We start from the raw sequence: 21,882 nt of genomic DNA, 5'->3' as shown, positions 1-21,882 counted from the left end.
CTTGTTGTTTATAAATGTTTTATCATTTGAGTCCACTGAAATGTGCACTAAGTAATAGGTAATGGTTGAATACCAATTGCTGCATGCCTGCCTTGATATTCTAAATACTTATCCTTGTCACCCTTTTTATAATGATAGACTAGAAATGCTTAGCCATGCTTAGCTGATAAGAGTCTTAGGAAGTGTCTTGAAAAATTGAATATGAAAATAGATGGAAATGGAGACCGGATGGGACATGGGATATGTTTCTGGTGGTTAAGCCAACAAGGTTGCCCGGTCGTGCTTGTCCCGTCTGTGTTGGTTGAGGACCGTTCGTTGTAGACCTGCTGATCAAGATTGAAAGTACTTAACTACATGCCATCGGTAAGCCTGAGTACCTCGGCTATTCTATTATGGGAAAGGACAACCGCACACTGGGAGTAGAGAGATGGCGGGAGTAGCGTGTACCCACCCTACGATATCGTCTGGGATGGCGTAGGGCGGTGGAGTACTATGCTCTCGGGTAGCGCAAACCCATTCACGTTTTGGAGGATCTGAGAGAATAGTTGATGTATGTAGGTCTGGGACCTACATATATCGTGCTGGTTAAGGTTTACTCCAGCTGGATGTACATCGATTCAAATTGCCGTCTCTCCTGGATAGTTAGAAACTTGATCTTCGATCTACGTCGTAGTTAATCAATGGAACATGATACTTATGATCACAAATAAGAGATGTGATGCTCAATTAAGTGCTTGATTTAGATTAGGTGCAAATTGGATAGTATCAATGAATTAATGTTGAGTTAAAATATTAAAAATAAGGATCCCTAAGTAGTAAGCTTTTATGCAAAAGCTATTCTTGATTCTTGCTAAACCCTCTTGCATCCCTTAAGCCGGCATCCCCTTGGTGTCTTTTCTTTTAGTTGGGTAAGTCTTGTCGAGTACCCTGAAGTACTTAGGGTTTGTTAACCCCTGTTCCAGGTGAACCCCAGTGGCCGATAGGCTTTTATCCATGTTATATGTCGGTTTTAGAAGATGATAGCCAGTAGTAAATGTGTTGTACTCTCATCCTTGGGCAGGATGATATCTATATGCTGAATAAGATTATGTTAGTCATGGTATCTTATTTATTATGAGAAGGTAAAAACTTATGGTTTGTAAGACTTGAATAAATGATTTGTAAACTTATGGTTTGTAATACTTCCTCTCGTTAACTCTGATGTAATATTTTTGTATCAACTGTTGTAATACTGTAATGTCTTCTATAATGATCCTGATCGGATGTTAAAAGTGGATGATTCGGGTTACCCGAGGACACCCGACAGACTACCGGAATTATCTTGTTCCCGTGCACAGCAGTCGGAGGTCTTTAAGACAATGATAGGTGCACGTAGGCCAACATAATTTGGACGCTTCTGCCACAGCTGGTACCAGAGCATTGTTTCAGAGATTATTGCTAGCATTACAACAACAACAACAACAACAAAGCCTTTAAGTCCCAAACAAGTTGGGGTAGGCTAGAGTTGAAACCCAACAGAAGCAATCAAGGTTCAGGCACATGAATAGCTGTCTTCCAAGCACTCCTATCTAAGGCTAAGTCTTTGGGTATATTCCATCCTTTCAAGTCTCCTTTTATTGCCTCTACCCAAGTCAACTTCGGTCTTCCTCTGCCTCTCTTCACGTTACTATCCTGACTTAGGATTCCACTACGCACCGGTGCATCTGGAGGTCTCCGTTGCACATGTCCAAACCATCTCAACCGGTGTTGGACAAGCTTTTCTTCAATTGGTGCTACCCCTAATCTCTCACATATATCATCGTTCCGAACTCGATCCCTTCTTGTATGACCGCAAATCCAATGCAACATACGTATTTCCGCGACACTTAGCTGTTGAATATGTCGTCTTTTCGTAGGCCAACATTCTGCACCATACAACATAGCAGGTCTAATCGCCGTCCTATAAAACTTGCCTTTTAGCTTCTGTTGTACCCTTTTGTCACATAGGACACCAGACGCTTGCCGCCACTTCATCCACCCTGCTTTGATTCTATGGCTAACATCTTCATCAATATCCCCATCCCTCTGTAGCATTGATCCTAAATATCGAAAGGTATCCTTCCTAGGCACTACTTGACTTCCAAACTAACATCTTCCTCCTCCCGAGTAGTAGTGCCGAAGTCACATCTCATACACTCAGTTTTAGTTCTACTAAGTCTAAAACCTTTGGACTCCAAAGTCTCCCGCCATAACTCCAGTTTCTGATTCACTCCTGTCCGGCTTTCATCAACTAGCACTACATCGTCCACGAAAAGCATATACCAAGGGATGTCCCCTTGTATGTCCCTTGTGACCTCATCCATCACTAAAGCAAACAAATAAGGGCTCAAAGCTGACCCTTGATGTAGTCCTATCCTAATCGGGAAGTCATCCGCATCTCCATCACTTGTTCGAACTCTAGTCACAACATTGCTGTACATGTCCTTAATGAGCCCGACGTACTTTGTTGGGACTTTATGTTTGTCCAACGCCCACCACATAACATTCCTTGGTATTTTATCATAAGCCTTCTCCAAGTCAATAAAAACCATGTGTAGGTCCTTCTTCTTCTTCCTATAACCGCTCCATAACTTGTCTTATTAAGAAAATGGCTTCCATGGTTGACCTTCCGGGCATGAAACCAAATTGGTTCATAGAGACCCGCGTTATTGCTCTCAAGCGATGCTCGATAACTCTCTCCCATAGCTTCATAGTATGGCTCATCAACTTAATTCCTCGGTAATTTGTACAACTTTGAATATCCCCTTTATTCTTGTAGATCGGTTCCAATATACTTCTCCTCCACTCATCAGGCATCTTGTTCGATCGAAAAATATGGTTGAACAGTTTGGTTAACCATACTACAGCTATGTCCCCGAGGCATCTCCACACCTCGATTGGGATACCACCTGGTCCCATCGCCTTACCTCCTTTCATCCTTTTCAACGCCTCTCTGACCTCAGATTCTTGGATTCTCCGCACAAAGCGCCTATTGGTGTCATCAAAACAGTCATCCAACTGAAAGGTTGTGTCCATATTCTCACCATTGAACAATTTGTCAAAATACTCTTGCCATCGATGTCGGATCTCATCCTCCTTTACCAAGAGATGCTCCCTTTCATCCTTAATGCACTTAACTTGGTTGAAGTCCCGTGTCTTTCTCTCACGAACCCTAGCCATCCTATAAATGTCCTTCTCTCCTTCCTTCGTACTCAAATGTTGGTAAAGATCCTCATACGCTCTACCCTTTGCCACACTTACAGCTCGCTTTGCAGTCTTCTTTGCCACCTTATACTTCTCTATGTTGTCCACACTCCTGTCATGGTACAAGCGTCTATAGCATTCTTTCTTCTCCTTAATAGCCCTTTGGACTTCCTCGTTCCACCACCAAGTATCTTTAGCCTCACGTCCCCTTCCTTTGGTTACTCCACACACCTCTGAGGCTACCTTCCGAATGTTGGTTGCCATCTTGTCCCACATATTGTTTATGTCGTCTTCTTCCTTCTAAGAGCCCCCTTTGATAACCCTTTCCCTAAATACCTCTAACGTCTCCCCTTTCAGTTTCCACCACTTTGTTCTTTCAATCTTAGCTTGTTTATCCCTACGGGCACGCATCTGAAAACAAAAATCTGCCACCAAAAGCTTATGTTGAGAAACAACACACTCCCCTGGTATCACCTTGCAATCCAAGCATGCTTGTTTATCCTTTCTTCTTGCGAGGACAAAGTCAATCTGACTACAGTGTTGTCCGCTACTGAAGGTCATTAGATGAGATTCTCTCTTTCTAAAGAAAGTGTTGGCTATCATCAGGTCAAAAGCTACCACGAAGTCTAGAGCTTCCTCCCCCTCCTGATTCCTACTACCATACCCAAAACCTCCATGAACTGCCTCGAAACCTGCGCTTGTAGTACCTACATGCCCATTAAGATCTCCTCCTATAAAAAGCTTCTCACTACTAGGTATAGCTCTAACCAGGCCATCTAAGTCTTCCCAGAACTGTCTCTTAGCACTCTCATCGAGGCCTACTTGGGGGGCATACGCACTAATTACGTTCAAGACCATATCACCAACGACAAGCTTGACTAAGATAATCCTATCTCCTTGCCTTCTCACTCCCACCACACCATTCTTGAGACTCTTATCAATCAAAACTCCTACTCCATTTCTATTCGCGACTGTCCCTGTATACCAAAGCTTGAAACCTGTATTGTCCACCTCCTTCGCCTTCTGACCCTTCCATTTAGTCTCTTGAACGCATAATATATTTACACGCCTCCTAGTCGCGGTATCAACTAATTCTCTTAACTTACCTGTAAGTGACCCTACATTCCAACTACCTAAACGGATCCTAGTTGGTTCGACTAGCTTCCTTACCCTTCGCACCCGTCGACTCTGATGCGAAGACCCTTGCTCATTTTTCACTACACCCGGGCGCCGATGTAGCGCGCCACTAAGAAAGCGACGACCCGATCCTTGGTTACTTGACACCATGCCCAGATCACGACACGGCGCGTCACGGGGGTGACGACCCGGCCCTTGCCCATTTAACACCATACCCGGGTTCTGATATGGCGCGTCGCTAAGAGGGTTACGCCCCAACGATTTTCATTACTTTTTGAAAAACTACAAAAGAACATAACAAATGCTTCTGACTTAACTTATGCTTAGGAGCTATGTAAGAGTGGGATAGCATGTAATATATTGCCCTATGTTTAAAATGAGTGTGCTGGCAGTTCTATGTTAAATTATGAGTTTGTGGTGAGAGGTTATGTAAATGATGGCACTTATGTAAACTAACTCAATAAAGTTATGTATGGGAAGGGTTTACATTTTGCGCTATTTACATTTCAAACTTATTATTCTGTAACGACGTACCTACGCCCAGGTAATGTAACATCCTAGATGTTAAGCACTTAATAAAACTCTAATCATGATCATCAATAAGAATAATAGTCAAGCATCATGGCACAAATGCATCTCATGTTTCAATTATACCATGTATATGTTGCATATGTGTTGTGATGTGATTTCATGTAATGTTCTCAAAAACATCAATTAAGGTGTTTTGTGATTTTATGGAATGAGAAATTCTTAAACAAATTAAAATTTTGCCAATATAAACTTTGATGTACAAAGTATGCACTTTATCTTAATAATAAGTTTTGGTATTGTTTTCTTGCCAAACATGTTCAAATTTGATCGCCAGAATAGAATCCTGCACTGTTTTTCAAACTTAGCCGATTTGACTAAGTCCCTGATGCAACAGTTCTGAAGTTCAGTTTTGAGAGAATTAATAAATGAAATTTCATAAATAAAAGTTGTACAATTTTGGTTCTATTAGTTGGTACAAAGTTTGTACTTTAAAATGGGGATATTGGTTGAAAGGCTTACTAATTAATTACCCAAACATATATAGCTAATCACTTCTGTTTTGAACTCTGAAACTGAATTTCGTTTCAGTTAAGAGTGCAGGTTTTCGAACAAGTAAAAATCTTTAAAACTAATGAGTTTCTGATGATGAACCTTTAAGCAAAATTGAAGATCTCAGCAAGTTTAACAACTTTGTTTAAAGTAGTTAATCACGTTGCTTAGCCAAATCATGAGAAAAAGGTGGAAGAACAGGCCTGTCAGTCTGTTACAGTGACCAGCAGCAGCAGCTTGCCTGCTCGACGTCGCCGTGCACCATTTCGCCGCCTCCACGCCGTTTCTCGTCCCTGGACGCGCGTCCGTCCGCGTGGCTGGCACGCCAAGAAGCCTCGCCGCGCCCTTTGAAAGCCAAGCGCCGGCGCCGTGTCTCTCTTTTCTCTCTCAGCACCGACACAGCCGTTTTCCTTCGCCGATGACATTCGCCGTGGCCGCGCCATCTCCGCTCAATTGCTCTCGCCGACAGCTTAGCCACATCCTTGCGCAACGCTTTGACTCGCTCACGCAGTCCAATTTCGTCGGAGTCAGCCGCCAGCCGTCATCTCCCTCGCGGCCGTCCGCCATCTCCGCCGAGCTCCACTTCACCGTGGCCAGCCTGCTCCGGTGAAGTTATCGCCTTTATGTTCCTTGTTTTGGTTTCACCGTTATGCCTTGGTACTCACCGACTCCTTGATTTTAGCTATAGAGCTCCAGATACGCCGGAACATCGCCGTCGCAAGCCAGTTCACGCCGCTGCGTCCGCCCTCACCGTCGGCAACCATCTCTGCGCCTCCTCCGATCCAACCGAGCAGCCGTGCGAGGTTGCAGTGAGCTCCTGGTGCAAACCGTGCCCTCATTTTAATCTCTACCGTGCCCTACTGGCTGGAGCGCTGCCGCGTCGCCGTGCTGTGTGCCGCCGTGCCGCCATGGCCGTGGTCGGGCTCGAGTCGAACCCTGATCCGATCAATCAATACCGTAGATGTGTGCGCTAGGTCATCCAGAGCATGTAGGTGTCGGTCTCGTCGCCGGCCAGGTCACCGCCGGCGAGAACCCGCCGGTCAAAAAGTCGCGAGCCGCGGTCGCGTGCGGGCGCACTGTGCGCTGTTGACTATGGCTGGCTGGGGTTGAGTGAGAAAAGTTTCAATCAGTTTTCGAATTTCAGAAATGATTAAAATGAGCTGATTCTTGTTTAATTCATAAATAATTATAGAAGAGTGATAAAATTATGAAAATTTTTGTGTAGCTTTGTTATGGAGTACTATATCCAGTAAAAATATGAACGAACTATTTTCAGTTATTTTTCTATGCTAAAAAATTACATATTTTAATAAAAAAAATTCTATATGTATGATTTTTGTAGGCCAAAATAATAATCCTTTAATCATGATTTTTTTGTGTAAATGTTATGTGATAATACCTGTCTCCATAAAACGTTTGGTGCTGTTTTGATAATTCTAACTTACATAATTAATTTAAGTGTGTTTAAATGCCTTTTTCATTGTTTAAATAAATACTAAAATGAATTTGCATATGGATAAATGTTTCGGTGACTTTTAAATGTTGGGTGAAGTCATTGGAACACCAAAACATCTGTTGTTCCTTGGAAGGTCAATATCTTTCTTATAACAAATCATAACTTGTTTTGTGAAATAAATTAAACACTGTTTAATACAAGCCTAAGTTATTTTGCGAAGGAAAGTTGTACTCAAGTTTGTTAATCATGTTTGAGTTCAACCAAGCACTTGTATGCATCTTTCATGCATCATGTTTATTATCATAATGTCAAGCATGCATCCTTTATTACGTGTAGTGAACGAAAGTGAGAAAGTTACTCTTGATCAAGTTCTAGAGAGGGAGCATCCACCAGTGGAGGTTGGGTTTGACATCTGTGGTTCATCAGAGGAACCTAACATCTTTACTAACCAAGGCAAGCCTCAGAGCATCCAACCTTTCCTTGTTGTTTACAAATACTTTTATCGCTTGAGTCCTATAATATGTGCACTAAGTAATAGGAAATGGTTGAATACTAATTGCTGCATGTCTACCTTGATATTCTGAATACTTATCCTTGTCACCCTTTTTATAATGATAGACTAGTAATGCTTAGCCATGCATAGATAATAAGGGTCGAGTGATGAGTTTATCATTCGCAATGGTTCTTCATTCAGAAAATGTCTTGAAAGTTGAATATGAAAATAGATGGAAATGGAGACCAGACGGGACATGGGACATGTTACTAGTGGTTAAGCTAACAGGGTTGCCTGGTTGTGCTTGTCCTGTCCATGTCGATTAAGGACCGTTCATTGTTGGCCCTTGGATAAAGATTTTTGCAGTACTAGCCACATACTCTGGTAAGCTTGTTATGTCGGCTATTCCATTATGTGAAAAGATAACTGCGCACTAGACGTGGGAGATGGTGGGAGTAGCGTATACCCACCCTGCGATGTCATCTAGGATGGCATAGGGTGGTGGAGTACTGTGCTCCTAGGTAACGCGGACTGGTTCATGTTTTGGAGGATTCGAGGGAAGAGTTGATATATGTAGGTACAGGACCTTCATATGTCGTGTGGTTGGAAATCCCTAGCTGGGTTTAATTGGTTTGAATAGTCGTTTGCTCTAAGGTAACAGGAGACTTGATACTCGCACCATCATCGTAGTTTAATCAATGAAACTATGGATACTTATGATCATGAGATGAGATGTTTAATGAAGTGATTGATTTAGATCAGGTGCAAATAGGATAATATCAATGAATTAATGTCGAGTTAAAATATTAAAAGTAAGGATCCACAAGTAGTACACTTTTATGCAAAAGCTATTCTTGATTCTTGCTAAACCCTTTTGTATCCCTTAAGCCTGTATACCCTTGGAGTCTTTTCTTTTAGTCGGGTAAGTCTTGTTGAGTACCCTCAAGTACTCACGGTTTGTTAACCCCTGTTGCAGGTAAACACTAGCAGCCGACATACTTTTATCCTTGTTGTATGTTGGTTCTAGAAGATGATAGTCAGCAGTAGATGTGTTATACTCTCATCCGTGGGCAGGATGATATATATGTTGAATAAGGTTATGTTAGTCATGCTATCTTACTTAGTATGATAAGGTAAAACTTATGGTTTGTAAGAATTGAATAAATGGTTTGTAAACTTATGGTTTGTAATACTTCCGCTATTTAACTCTGATGTAATATTTTTATATCAACTATTGTAATACTGTAATGTCTTCTATAATGATCCTGATCAAATGAGAAAAGTGGATGATTCGGGGTTCCCCGAGGACACGTGACGGATTACCGGAATTATCTGGTTCCCGTGCACAGCAGTCAGAGGTCTGTAAGACAATGACACATGTACGTGGGCCCGTATAATTTGGTGGTCTATTATAGTTGGTACCAGAGCATTGTTACAGAAATGATTGCTAGTATTACTATTTGAATATTTTCAAAAGAACATAACAAAATAGTTTCAAGTTATTTTGATAAAAATAATGCTTTTGGCTTACCTTATGCTTAGGAGCAATGTTAAGAGTGGGATAGCATGTATTATATTGCCCTATGTCTAAAATGAGTGTGCTGGCAGTTCTATGTTAAATTATGAGTGTGTGTGAGAGGTTATATAAATGATGGCACTTATGTAAACTAACTCAATAAAGTTATGTATGAGAAGGGTTTACATTCTGTGTTATTTACATTTCAAACTTATTATTCTGTAATGACGCACCTATGCCCAGGTAAGTAGGTAAGTTGACCATCCATTACCTCATGGTCAAATGGTGTTGGTAACCCTCCATCCGGAGATGTGATTCCAGACATCTGCTAAATGATGTTGAGGGTAGCCCTTTCGCCAGAGGGGTGAATCCAGACTCTTCCCTCAAGAAGTGGCCTACTTGAGGACATTCTATATGGCAACATACAGGGTGTAATCATCTACCATGCAATGGTGGTCATGGTCGCACTACCGCGGTGTGTTTACCTATGCATGTCCCGTAAAGCGAAGGTACGAGAAGTGAATACGTGCTAGACACGTATGCAACGTTGTCCATGCAGCGTTAATCGCATGGGCGCCACTTCTATATCGAGTGGTGATGTATGTTGGGGTGGGCTGTGATGCAACGATTTTCTGTAGGTACACTAACTTGCGAGTAAGAGAGTGTTGAGCGACCTTATATTAGTAAGAGTGATCTGTATGTATGTGCCATCATATATGTCTTGTCGTTTTACTTTTGGTGAGGTCGTTCTGTATAACATAAGAATCATTCATGCATCATGTCATTAATGATACACTGCACACCTCCCCAGTTATAGTAGGTTTGAATTGAGTATACCATCAAACCTGTTCATGCTACCTTTCTTTAACTGTCTATGCTGTCCTTATCTCCCTATGGAAACTTGTTCATGTTTTGGAGGATTTGAGAGAATGGTTGATGTATGTAGGTCTGGGACCTGCATATATCGTGCTAGTTAAGGTTTACTCCAGCTAGATGTACATTGATTAGAATTGCCATCTCTCTCAGATAGTGAGAAACTTGATATTCGATCTGCATCGTAGTTAATCAATGGAACATGGTACTTATGATTGAAAATAAGAGATGTGATGCTTAATTAAGTGCTTGATTTAGATTAGGTGCAAATTGGATACTATCAATGAATTAATGTCGAGTTAAAATATTGAAAATAAGGATCCATAAGTAGTAAGCTTTTATGCAAAAGCTATTCTTGATTCTTGCTAAACCCTCTTGTATCCCTTAAGCCGACATCCCCTTGGAGTCTTTTCTTTTAGTCAGGTAAGTCTTATTGAGTACCCTCAAGTACTCAGGGTTTGTTAACCCCTATTGCAAGTGAACCCAGCAGCTGATAGGCTTTTATCCATGTTATATGTTGGTTCTGGAAGATGTTAGACAATAGTAAATGTGTTGTACTCTCATCTTTGGGCAGGATGATATCTATATGTTGAATAAGATTATGTTAGTCATGCTATCTTATTTAGTATGAGAAGATAAAAACTTATGGTTTGTAAAACTTGAATAAATGATTTGTTAAATTATGGTTTGTAATACTTCTGCTCGTTAACTCTGATGTAATATTTTTGTATCAACTATTGTAATACTGCAATGTCTTCTATAATGATCCTGATTGGATGCTGAAAGTGGATGATTCGGGGTTCCCCGAGGACACCTGATAGACTACCAAAATTATCTGGTTCTCATGCACAGTAGTCGGAGGTCTTTAAGACAATGACAGGTGTACGTGGGCCAGCATAATTTGGGCGATTCTACCAAAGCTGGTACTAGAGCATTATTACTAGTATTACTTTTTGAGAAACTTCAAAAGAACATAACAAAATAGTTTCAAGTTATTTTGAGGAAAATAATACTTCTGACTTAACTTATGCTTAGGAGCTATGTAAGAGTGGGATAGCATGTAATATATTGCCCTATGTCTAAAATGACTGTGCTTGCAGTTCTATGTTAAATTATGAGTTTGTGGTGAGAGGTTATCTAAAATGCCTCTTAATGCTCAATGACCCTCCCTTTTCCTTGTTCTGTTATAGGATGCGCCGGTTCACGCCGGTGTGTCCACCATCACCGACGGCGATGCATCTTTGCTTCGTCTCCACCTCACCCGAGCAGCCGTGCGAGATCGTGTGAGCTCCTGGTGATATAAGACGCCTTATCCGAACCTCTACTGGTCTCTAATGGATGGCATGTCGAGCGTCGCACAACCATGGCCGCCAAGGCCGGTGTTGAGCTCGCCATGTAACCCTAGTCGCCCAACTAGTGCCCTAGATCGATGCGCATGGTTGTGGGGAGCATGTAGGTGTCGGTTTTGTCGCCGGCGAGGTCACTACCGGCAAGTACCCACCGGTCAAGCGCGTTGTACCTATGTCTGCGCGCAGGGGTACTATGCTGCTGACCTGGTCCCGCTTGTCAGTCATAGAGGCTAGCTGGGTGCAGGTGAAAAAGGGTTTTTAATCCTTTTTGTTTTTCAGAAACTATTAAAATGAGTTGATTCTTGTTTAATTCATAATTAATTATAGAAGTGTGATAAAAGTATGAAAATTTTTGTGTAGCTTTGTTATGAAGTGCTCTAGCTAAGAAAAATATAAGTTGGCTGTATTCCATAGTTTTGCTATGCTAAAAATTACATATTTTAATAGAAAAATACTATATGTATGATTTTTGTAGACCAAAATAATAATCCTTTAATCATGAAACTTTTTTGTAAATGTCATGTGCTAATACTTGTCACCACAAAAAGTTTGGTTCTGTTTTGATAATTCTAACTTGCATAATTAATATAAGTGTGTTTAAATGCCTTTAATGTATTTAATAAATACTAAAATGATTTAGATAAATGTTTAGATGGTTTTTGTGTGTTTTATTACTGTTGTGGACCTTGGAACATGAAAAACCCCTGCTGTTCCATTGAGAGTTAATTTCTTTCTTATAGATAATTAATCAACTTGTTAGTAAATAATTAAAATGCTTTTTAGTGAATATAAACACTATTTAATGAATCCTAGTGGTGCAACTGTACCGTGAAGGAAAGTTGTACTCAAGTTTGTTAATCTTGTTTGAGTTCATCCAATGCACCTGTATGCATCTTTCATGCATTATGTTTATTGCATATCATAATTTCAAGCCTGCATCCTTTATTACGTGTAGTGACCGAAAGTGAGGAAGTGACCGTTAATCAAGTTCCAGAGAAAGAAAATCCACCAATGGAGGTCGGTTTCGATATCTGTGGTTCATCAGAAGAACCTAACACCTCTACTAACCAAGACATGCCCCGAAGCATATAACCCCTTCCTTGTTGTTTATAAATGTTTTATCATTTGGGTCCACTGAAATGTGCACTAAGTAATAGGAAATGGTTGAATACCAATTGCTGCATGCCTACCTTGATATTCTAAATACTTACCCTTATCACCCTTTTTATAATGATAGACTAGTAATGCTTAGCCATGCTTAGCTGATAAGAGTCGAGTGATGAGTTCATCATTCGTAATGGTTCATTACTCAAGAAGTGTCTTGAAAAATTGAATATGAAAATAGATGGAAATGGAGACCGGATGGGACATGGGATATGTTTTTGGTGGTTAAGCCGACAGGGTTGCCTGGTCATGCTTGTCCCGTCTGTGTCGGTTGTGGACCGTTCATTGTAGACCTGCTAATCAAGATTGAAAGTACTTAACTGCATGCCCTCGATAAGCCTTAGTACCTCGGCTATTCCATTATGGGAAAGGACAACGACACACTGGGAGTGGAGAGATGGTGGGAGTAATGTGTACCCACCCTACGATACCGTTCGGGACGGCGTAGGGCGGAGGAGTACTGTGGTCTCGGGTAGCGTGAACCCATCCACGTTTTGGAGGATCCGAGAGAATGGTTGATGTATGTAGGTCTAGGACTTGCATATGTCATGCTAGTTAAGGTTTACTCCAGCTGGATGCACATCGATTCGAATTGCCGTCTCTCCCGAATAGTGAGAAACTTAATCTTTGATCTGCATCGTAGTTAATCAATGGAACATGGTACTTATGATCGCAAATAAGTGATGTGATGCTTAATTAAGTGCTTGATTTAGATTAGGTGCAAATTGGATACTATCAATGAATTAATGTCGAGTTAAAATATTGAAAATAAGGATCCATAAGGAGAAAGCTTTTATGCAAAAGTTTTTCTTGATTCTTGCTAACCCCTCTTGTATCCCTTAAGACGGCATCTCTTGGAGTCTTTTCTTTTAGTCGGGTAAGTCTTGTTGAGTACCCTCAAGTAATCAGGGTTTGTTAACCCCTGTTGCAGGTGAACCCCAGCAGCCGATAGGCTTTTATCCATGTTATATGTCGGTTCTGGAAGATGATAGCCAGCAGTAAATGTGTTGTACTCTCATCCTTGGGCAGGATGATATCTATATGTTGAATAAGATTATGTTAGTCATGCTATCTTATTTGGTATGAGAAGGTAAAAACCTATGGTTTATAAGACTTGAATAAATTAATTGTAAATATATGGTGTGTAATACTTCCGCTCATTAACTCTGATGTAATATTTTTATATCAACTGTTGTAATACTGCAATGTCTTCTGTAATGATCCTGATCGGATGTTAAAAGTGGATGATTCGGGTTACCCGAGGACACCGACAGACTACCGGAATTATCTTGTTCCTGTGCACAGCAGTCAGAGGTCTTTAAGACAATGATAGGTGTACGTGGGCCAGCATAATTTGGACGGTTCTGCCACAAATATATACCTATACCAACAACTTGTGGGCTGGGCTACAATGTCATTTACCTGGCCTTTGTGTATTATTCGGTTTCTTCGGTGAACCGAGCCTAGAAACCGAATTAACTGAGCAAATTTCTGGTCTTGAGAAGTGGGAACCAAAGTTTTCGGTTTTGTTTTTTTTTTCAGTTTGGTTCTCGGTTCTCAGTTATTTTTGTCTCGTAGTTTCCATCCATGTCATGTCAAATAGGCACCACCAATTGGAACTACTCCCTCAATTTCAAATTATAAGACGTTTTAACTTTACAGATACATAATTTTTTTTACTATACACTTAGATATATAATATGTCTAGATACTTAAAATAATATATCTAGAAAAACAAATATATTTTAGAATTTGGGATGAACTATAGCATTCTAATTTCCAACCCATGATTTCTTGGTGTGGGTCCACTTGAATTATTGCCGATACTTTTTGTTCCTGTCCGACTCCGTACTTCGGCATCCCGCATCCCTCTCTCTTCCCTGAACATCTCATCTCTCTTCCCACCACATCGCATCTCTCTCGTTCCTTCAGCATCCAGCAAGCACGGCGAGGCAAGTGGCGCGTGGACGCGGTGGGCATTGAGGCGAGGCTCGGCGGCGGGTGCAAAGGCGCGCTCCGGCGGCACGCTCGAGGGCGCATGCTCGCTGCGGCGAGTACGGGCCGGGACACGGTGTGGCAGTGCTTACCGGGATGAGGAGAGGCGGCCGTTCGGCATGCGCAAGGGTGCATCCTTGCGGCCATGCCGAGACACGATGGGACCCACATCTGGCTGCATGTCCGGTGTGGACTCGTGGAGCCACTGTTGTGCGGGCGACTTAGGTCACGAGCACGAGCGGCCTTGACGGGCGTTACATATTTGATTTTATGAAAAAGTCCATTTCCAGCCCTCGAACTTCTGTTGAAGTATGAATTTAGCCCTCGAACTAAAAAACCAGATATGCGTAGCCCTCTCACTATCAAAACCCAACACCTTTAGTCCTTGACTAGTTTAAAAGATGGTTTGGAGTACATATATTTTTCTAAAAATAACAAAACAATAGGTAAATCTCTAAAATTCATAAATAATTATTTTTAAATAAAAAATATAAACTTGGGACCAGAATTTCTCTAAGAAATATAATCTATCTCGTTGAGATCTATAACTTTTGTTTTGGTAATTTCTACTTTACCATAGGTTGTACTATTCACACACACACACACATATATATATATATATATATATATATATATATATATATATATATATATACATACATACATACATACATATATATATATATATATATATATATATATATATATATATATATATATATATATATATATATATATATATATATATATAGAGAGAGAGAGAGAGAGAGAGAGAGAGAGAGAGTATGTTCAGTAGCCAGCTACAAAATAAGTTATTCTGTAGCCACCTCCATTTATGATAATTTTATATACTAATTTACGATAATGTCAATACGTATTTATGATAGTTGAGTTACTATAACACATGGGGATATTTACCATAACGTTATAGTAAACCACTTAGTTAGAAGTTACTATAATCTCGTAAATTAACATAGTAATTATCGTAACTCAACGTGGCTACAGAATAAGTTATTTTGTAGCTAGCTACAGGGTAGTAGTAGTATATATATAGGAAAGACACCCCTCAACAATGGGTGTGTGGTGATTCTTCCAATCTTAACCTACTCTAAACTTCATGCATGAACTCGACTTAGAAGTTCATGCATGATATGACCTGTGGTGCTTTTGATCGTTAGTGTTTTTCTTTCACACTTGTTTCTTTTGCACTTAGGGCGTGTTTGTTTGCTGCCGTTGCCTGGCATCTCCGTCCAGGCAGCAAGATCCGACCCCAGAGGATGGAAATCGAACCCCTGGGAATGCTGCGTGGCCCAGGCGAGATTCCCAGATTCAGAAGCAAATACGCCCTTAGTTTTGTAGTTTCATTCCTAAGTTAATAGGACTACGGTAACTTTGTGGCCTTGGTGATTGCTAATTCATAGACTGGTGGGTCAACTTGGGACATAAGCCTTAATTCTTCCATGTGATGAATTTTGGCTTCCATTTTTACCACTTTGACTGGACTAGTTCTTTGTTAGTTAATTGCCTGCACAAATATGATGAACAATTTGATGCATGGTGTAAGGATGCAATGCATGCTTTCTTTATTTAGTATGCGTACTAAACAACAAGTCCAAAACCCACAAGTATGATGCAATTGTGATAGGTAGTGCACAGTCGAGTCCTAGATCTATTGTGTACATAAAGGACTCTATAGACAAATGTGTTAATCTTGTGGAACTATAGGGACAAGGAGGAGTTTCTTTGTACGACGCACTGTCACCCCAAACGATTCAGTCATATCGATGCCTTTCTTCGCTAATTCCATAGGTAGCTCCCAATTGAAGTGGTAGACAAGGTTTGCGAGCATGACTTCGATATTGGCAATTGCAAAGTTTGCACCCGGGCACATCCTTCGCCCTGCCCCAAATGGCAAGTATTGGAAATCATTTCCCTTATTGTCTATAGCTGTGGCACTACCTCCTTCCATGAACCGCTCAGGCTTGAACTCCTCTGCTTTCTCCCAATAGCTAGGATCCCTTGCAAGAGCCCAACTATTGACAATGGCACGTGTTCCTGATGGTATCGTGTATCCTTCTATGTTGCAATCGGCCATGGAGAAGTGGGGCACAAGGAGCGGTGCCGGCATATGGAGTCGAAGTGTCTCTTTGATAACTGCCTTTAGGTATGCTAAGCTATCCAGCTCGTCTTCTGTAACCATCTCTTTTCCCTTGGCTATAGCGTTTCTCACCTCGGCTTGTAGCTTGTTCATGAGGCGGGGGTTTCGCATGAGCTGAACCATTGCATATTCCAACACTGTGAATGATGTATCTGTGCCAGCTTCGAACACGACCTATATACATACGGATACATGTATATAAGTATCAAAAACATATATATACTTGAGCTATATATATGTATGTATGTATAAATGTATGCACGATAGTGGTAGTTGTGAGTGAGGTCACGGAGTTTGTACTCTCCATAATAATAATTCCATATATACAGTACCTCCAACAGCGCTTTAGTATGGTCTCTCGTGAGTTTGCACTCTTTTTGAAGAGAGAGTAATACATCAATGAAGTAAGTCTCGTCCCCATCACATTTCGACGCTGGCATGCTTGCATAGTCATCAATGAGTGTATTGAGCAAGTCGTCCCACATCTTCTTCACCTTGTGGGCCTTTGCACACACCATCCTCTTGATGATGTCCAGCTTCACCAGCACCGGGAAGTAGTCCTCTAGGTTGAAACCCCCTAGGAGGGACGAGTTCGCGTCGACGAGCTCTTGGAAGAGTTTATTCCGGCCTTTCTCCCTGAAGAAATTGCCAAACACGGCGTGACACAAGACATCGTTGGCAAAGGAGACGAGCAGTTCGCTTAGGACGACGGCGGTGCCTGCGGTTGCCGCCTCGCGGATCTTGGCCACGACCAACCTCACCTGTTGTGAATTGTTTTCAGTCAATCGTCCATGGAACAATATATATAATCACTGATGGTTCAAAGTTGACGCATGGTCAGGTTAATACCTCATGCTCGCGTGCATGACTGTAGAACCGGACCTTCTTGGTGGCGAGGAGGTGCGCGGAGACGATCTTCTTGACCTGGCGCCAGTGCTCGCCGTAGGGCGAGAAGACGACGTCCGTGGAGCCGTAGAAGAGGATGTCGGTGACGGGGGAGGTAGCTCGGGATGCAAAGATGTGGTCCTGCGTGCGCAGCACGGCCTGCGCGGCGCTCGGCGAGGAGACGATGAGCGTGGGGACGGCGCCGAGGTGGAGGAGCATGAGGCCGTTGCGGCCATGCTTGGCGGAGAGGTCACGGAGGGAGACGTGCGGGAGGCGGCCGACGAGGTGCAGGTGGCCGATGACGGGGAGCCTGCGGGGAGGCGAAGGCAGCTTGCTCAGCAGCTCTTCTCTGGCTCTTGCGGTGGCCGTCGACGGCGTGGTTCCAATGCAGCGGCGCACCAGGAGGAGGACGAGGAGAGGACACACGAGCAGGACAGAGACCACTAGGGCCACTTGTGGAGGAGACTTGGCCCGCTGCTGCAGCAGCTCATGGTGGCCATGCGCGTGAGCCATCACAGTCCACAGCAGCGTAGTCCCCTGGCTGGATAGCTTGCTTTATCAAACGGTTGTTCAGTTTACTGAACCGAATGATGATATAGCTGGGCTTCTTTGCCCAGGCGGCTGTTTATATAGCCAAGAAACCTGGTGATCGCACCAAAAATTAGGCATCTTTTTTGTCCATAGTTTATATTTGTTTATATAATATAAACTTTAAGACCTGTCCGGTCTTTAACATCACACTTTAACTAATTTTGCTTATAATATGTAATTTCTAGTAGCAAAAGTTTAATTAGAATTTATTTTAAAATACAAATACAATGTAACCATGCAAGCTTAAAGTTTATATCCTGTCAAAATTAATGAGACAACGTGTACATATTTTCATTTACCATGCATGCTTAACGAGGAATCAAGATCAATTGCAAGTATGGTAAAAAGGGCAATTTGCTCGTTTGTGGTTTTATAACAATCTCTGACTGCCGAAACATATTCCTCGCTCACTAGATTCATGGATCACTAACGGGTCTAAATCCGGCATCACTCGACGAAGAGGAGCCGACAGGGTAATCAATAATAATGGGGTTTACCTATCACTGTCGGGTCTTGCCTCCACCTAGCAGTGATTTGACGAGGGTATCTGCTAGGTGAAGCCAGTATATAAGATAGTGGATATATTGTACTCACTGCCAGTTTAGTGGCTTCAATCTGGCCATCATCATCCCATTGCTTGTTGATATATTTTATTATTACATTTAAATAGAGTTTAGTGTCTAATATTTTTACATTTGATATATATTATTAATGTATCACATTGATATATATCACTGCCATCAAGATTATACTATGATTACGTAGCGTGATCCAATTAGACCATCACATTTACTAGAAAATCAACCAAACTATCACAAAATCAAATGGGTTGCTAGGTAATAACAACCTCAAAGTACCAGTATCACATGGGTTCATAAAAAGTAGTAGACCTTATGAACAATTCTATTCTATGCTACACTAACTAAAATCGAGAAACTAAAGGAACCAACTAAGCCATCATATTTATTACTAGAGAATCAAAAGAAATCTAACAAAACAAACTAGCTACAAATTCAATAGGTCAATAGCTACTAACTTTAAATTATCGGTAGGGATGAAAGTGAGAATGGAAGATTCCATTTACCGGCGCTCGTTTCGGTAATAATGATATCGTTTATGACCGTTTTCGACCATTACCGTATTTCAACTTTTGATTTTTAATTTCTTTTAGTACCATATTTATGTCGTTAGTAAATAGTTAAAATGAAAATATGGTTAGTTTTCAGTACCGTATTTATGTCGGTAGTAAATCGGTTCCGCATAGGAAATATCATAAATTATCTCAGTTGGTGATCAAACTATATACTTTTTCAAAGTTTTCTTTTCAATTTTTGGTTTTATTAATTATGTTTTAAATAGGCAAACGTTACTATCAAGTTTAACGTTACTACTAGTACTAGCTATCAAATCGACCCATCGTTTCGCAGATGGGAACAAAAAAAAGTACCATCGACCAGTGAATATGATGCATGTACCATATAGATGCGCATCATGATACATATGGAACACCTGCAATTCAGTGACGAAGAGGACGACGACACAGCAGCAACCGGACGGATGACATTGGCCGGCTGTACGTAATTCAGTGAGTTTCTTAATCACATCGTGCATGCATAGGGCATGTTAATTTGCTGGTGCTTCGAATCTATTCGAATTTGCTGGTGCTTTGAATCTAACCCGGCCCGTCGCCCATGCATAGATAGAGCATGTTTGCTGGTGCTTCGCATCGCGCATGCATGTTTACTGGCGCTTTTTGGATACATTTAAAAAGCAAAATTATGGTATTCTTTTTTAAAATCACAGTATAGACATAGATACTCACGTACATATGCATATGTTCATCTCTATTATTTATGAACGCACCCATACATATCCTATCTTGTTAGGAGTACATTCGAAGGACCGCCTAGCATCACGAAGAGTACCCAGTAAACTCTTGCAATATATGATTTCTAAGAAAATTGGAAAAAAAAAACATCTCCAACAATTTTCAATCACACCTCTCAATCTTTTGACATTTGGAAAAACCACCCTACGCGCGTAAAGATCCGCGCTCTCCCCGTCGCGCGTATCCCTCTGGGTGGCACCAATCTTCTCCCTCGCACAGCAAACAGGAGAGTTCCGCGGCTTTTTCCTGTATGAGGCCAAGCACGCCGGCGGGGCGGACACGAGCACGGCCGCCGCGGATATCAGCCCGCCGGAGCTCCCCATGCGCGTGCGCCTGATCCTCACGTGGAGCTCCTCCGCAAGAAAGTCGAATCCATGTGGGTGCCCGAAGCTGGCACGATGACCGGCTACTCGACCATGGCCGTGCACGCCGTGCAGATCGTGTGGCTGTTCTCATGCATCCAGGACGCCGGCACGAGGGCGGTGTTCGGCATCTTCTGGGCCGTCGCTGCTGCCAAGAATCCAAGATGGTGCAGAGGTTCGTCATCACTGAGGTCATCCGCCGCTCCTTCGCTGCTGGCCGGAACGCGAACATCATCGGCGCCTACACGCAGCTGATTCCTGGAGCAGCGCACTGGTGCAGCAAGGCTTTTTTTTTTCTCCGGGTTGGGAAATCCCTTTAGTCCCGGTTTCTCAACTGAGAGCATCAATTCAGGACTAAAGGTATCCTTCTTTAGTCTTGGCTTGACGTCCGGGACTAAAGGAGGACCTTTAGTCCTGGTTGGAAACACCAACCGGAAGTAAAGGGTGCCTCCAGGCCTGGCCAGGGACCGCCACGGGGCAGGACATTGAGTTCTGGTTGGTGTTACCAACCTGGACTAAATGTCCCTCTTTTTTTTCGTTTTTTTGGTTTCTATTTTTGGTTTCTTTTTTATTTAATGATTAGTTTTGATATTAAAATACATTTTCGAATACGCTGCTAATAGTAATATATATATGTGTACTTCGCACGCGTAAGTTTTCGTTCGAACTTTGTATATAAATAACAAACGAATATACGCGTACATGCATATATATATGATGATACACACGTTATTTTATGTACATATAATATGTGCATATATATATATATATATATATATATATATATATATATATTATACAAAGGTTTGATATATAAATTGTTTATGTTCTTAGCAATTCACTCCTCCAGATTTGGTATCCACGTTTCGTTCGGGTCATTATAGAACTCGTCGTTGGGGTTGATGACCTGGTCATTTAGAAATCCTGCTGTAGTCTCTCGAATTGCTTTAAGTTGGTCAAGTCGTATGACTCTTTCCCTCAACCATTCAGTCTTCAATAAAAGTTAAAGGAAAAAGTATTAATATATATATATATATATATATATATATATATATATATATATATATGTATGTATGTATGTGTATTGCTCATGTAATTAATTATACAAATGAGAGCAATAAAGAAATTGTAAATATACGATCAAAATAATATAAAGGAAAAATTATTTATATACGTACTTTGAGTTGCTCTTCAGGAGTTCTCTTTGAGTACGCCATGATGAACTCACAAACATAGTATCCGCAGTAGTTGTTACCCTGCTCCTGCCTTAGAACCCACTTTTACGACAAAAAAATCAATTAGGATGAATTGAAATCATCATATGGTGTTAATTGAATATAAATGTGTAGTTATAGTACTTACTTTGTGTGCGATTACACCCAGTGGCGCTTTGCAATGTTTTATTTTTTGTTCCTCAATGAACCTTTTACAAACCCTGCTCCCAATAAAATAAAAAAATAATTTAACCTTTAATAATTGTTGAGAGATCGGCGCCATTATATATATATATATATATATATATATATATATATATATATATATATATATGTATATGTTGTTATAGAGAAACTAAATTAATTACCCTTGTATAATATCTATCGTATCTTGATACTTCGTTTATGGTTTTCTCAACGAGTCTAAGATTTTCAATCTACTATTGCCTCCAAAGCGCAAGTCTCAAGAGTGGAATCGGCAAGGAGATAAACCTCATGC

General features: G+C 41.2%; 1 protein-coding gene across 1 annotated transcript; it reads right to left on the bottom strand.

The window, feature by feature from the left end:
* Nucleotides 1–15,845: 15,845 nt before the first annotated feature.
* LOC136533747 (3-hydroxyindolin-2-one monooxygenase-like) lies at nt 15,846–17,906 on the bottom strand. The gene is made up of 3 exons (XM_066526287.1): nt 17,293–17,906; nt 16,776–17,204; nt 15,846–16,617 (listed from the first exon to the last, which is right to left on the bottom strand). Exons 1-3 carry the CDS (start codon nt 17,839–17,841, stop codon nt 15,991–15,993), a joined length of 1,605 nt encoding a protein of 534 aa, XP_066382384.1. The 5' UTR covers nt 17,842–17,906; the 3' UTR covers nt 15,846–15,990.
* Nucleotides 17,907–21,882: the final 3,976 nt, after the last annotated feature.

Source organism: Miscanthus floridulus, unplaced genomic scaffold (assembly GCF_019320115.1).
Source record: "Miscanthus floridulus cultivar M001 unplaced genomic scaffold, ASM1932011v1 os_1162, whole genome shotgun sequence".
Classification (NCBI taxonomy): domain Eukaryota; kingdom Viridiplantae; phylum Streptophyta; class Magnoliopsida; order Poales; family Poaceae; genus Miscanthus; species Miscanthus floridulus.
Note: the sequence above shows the minus strand (reverse complement) of the source record. Positions and strands in the feature narration are given on the sequence as shown.

Coding starts and splice junctions, on each gene's coding strand:
- LOC136533747 (XM_066526287.1), bottom strand. CDS start 17,841: ATGGCTCACGCGCATGGCCACCATGAGCTGCTGCAGCAGCGGGCCAAG. Junction 17,205..17,292: donor GTCATGCACGCGAGCATGAG/GTATTAACCTGA, acceptor AATTCACAACAG/GTGAGGTTGGTCGTGGCCAA. Junction 16,618..16,775: donor ATACTAAAGCGCTGTTGGAG/GTACTGTATATA, acceptor GTATGTATATAG/GTCGTGTTCGAAGCTGGCAC.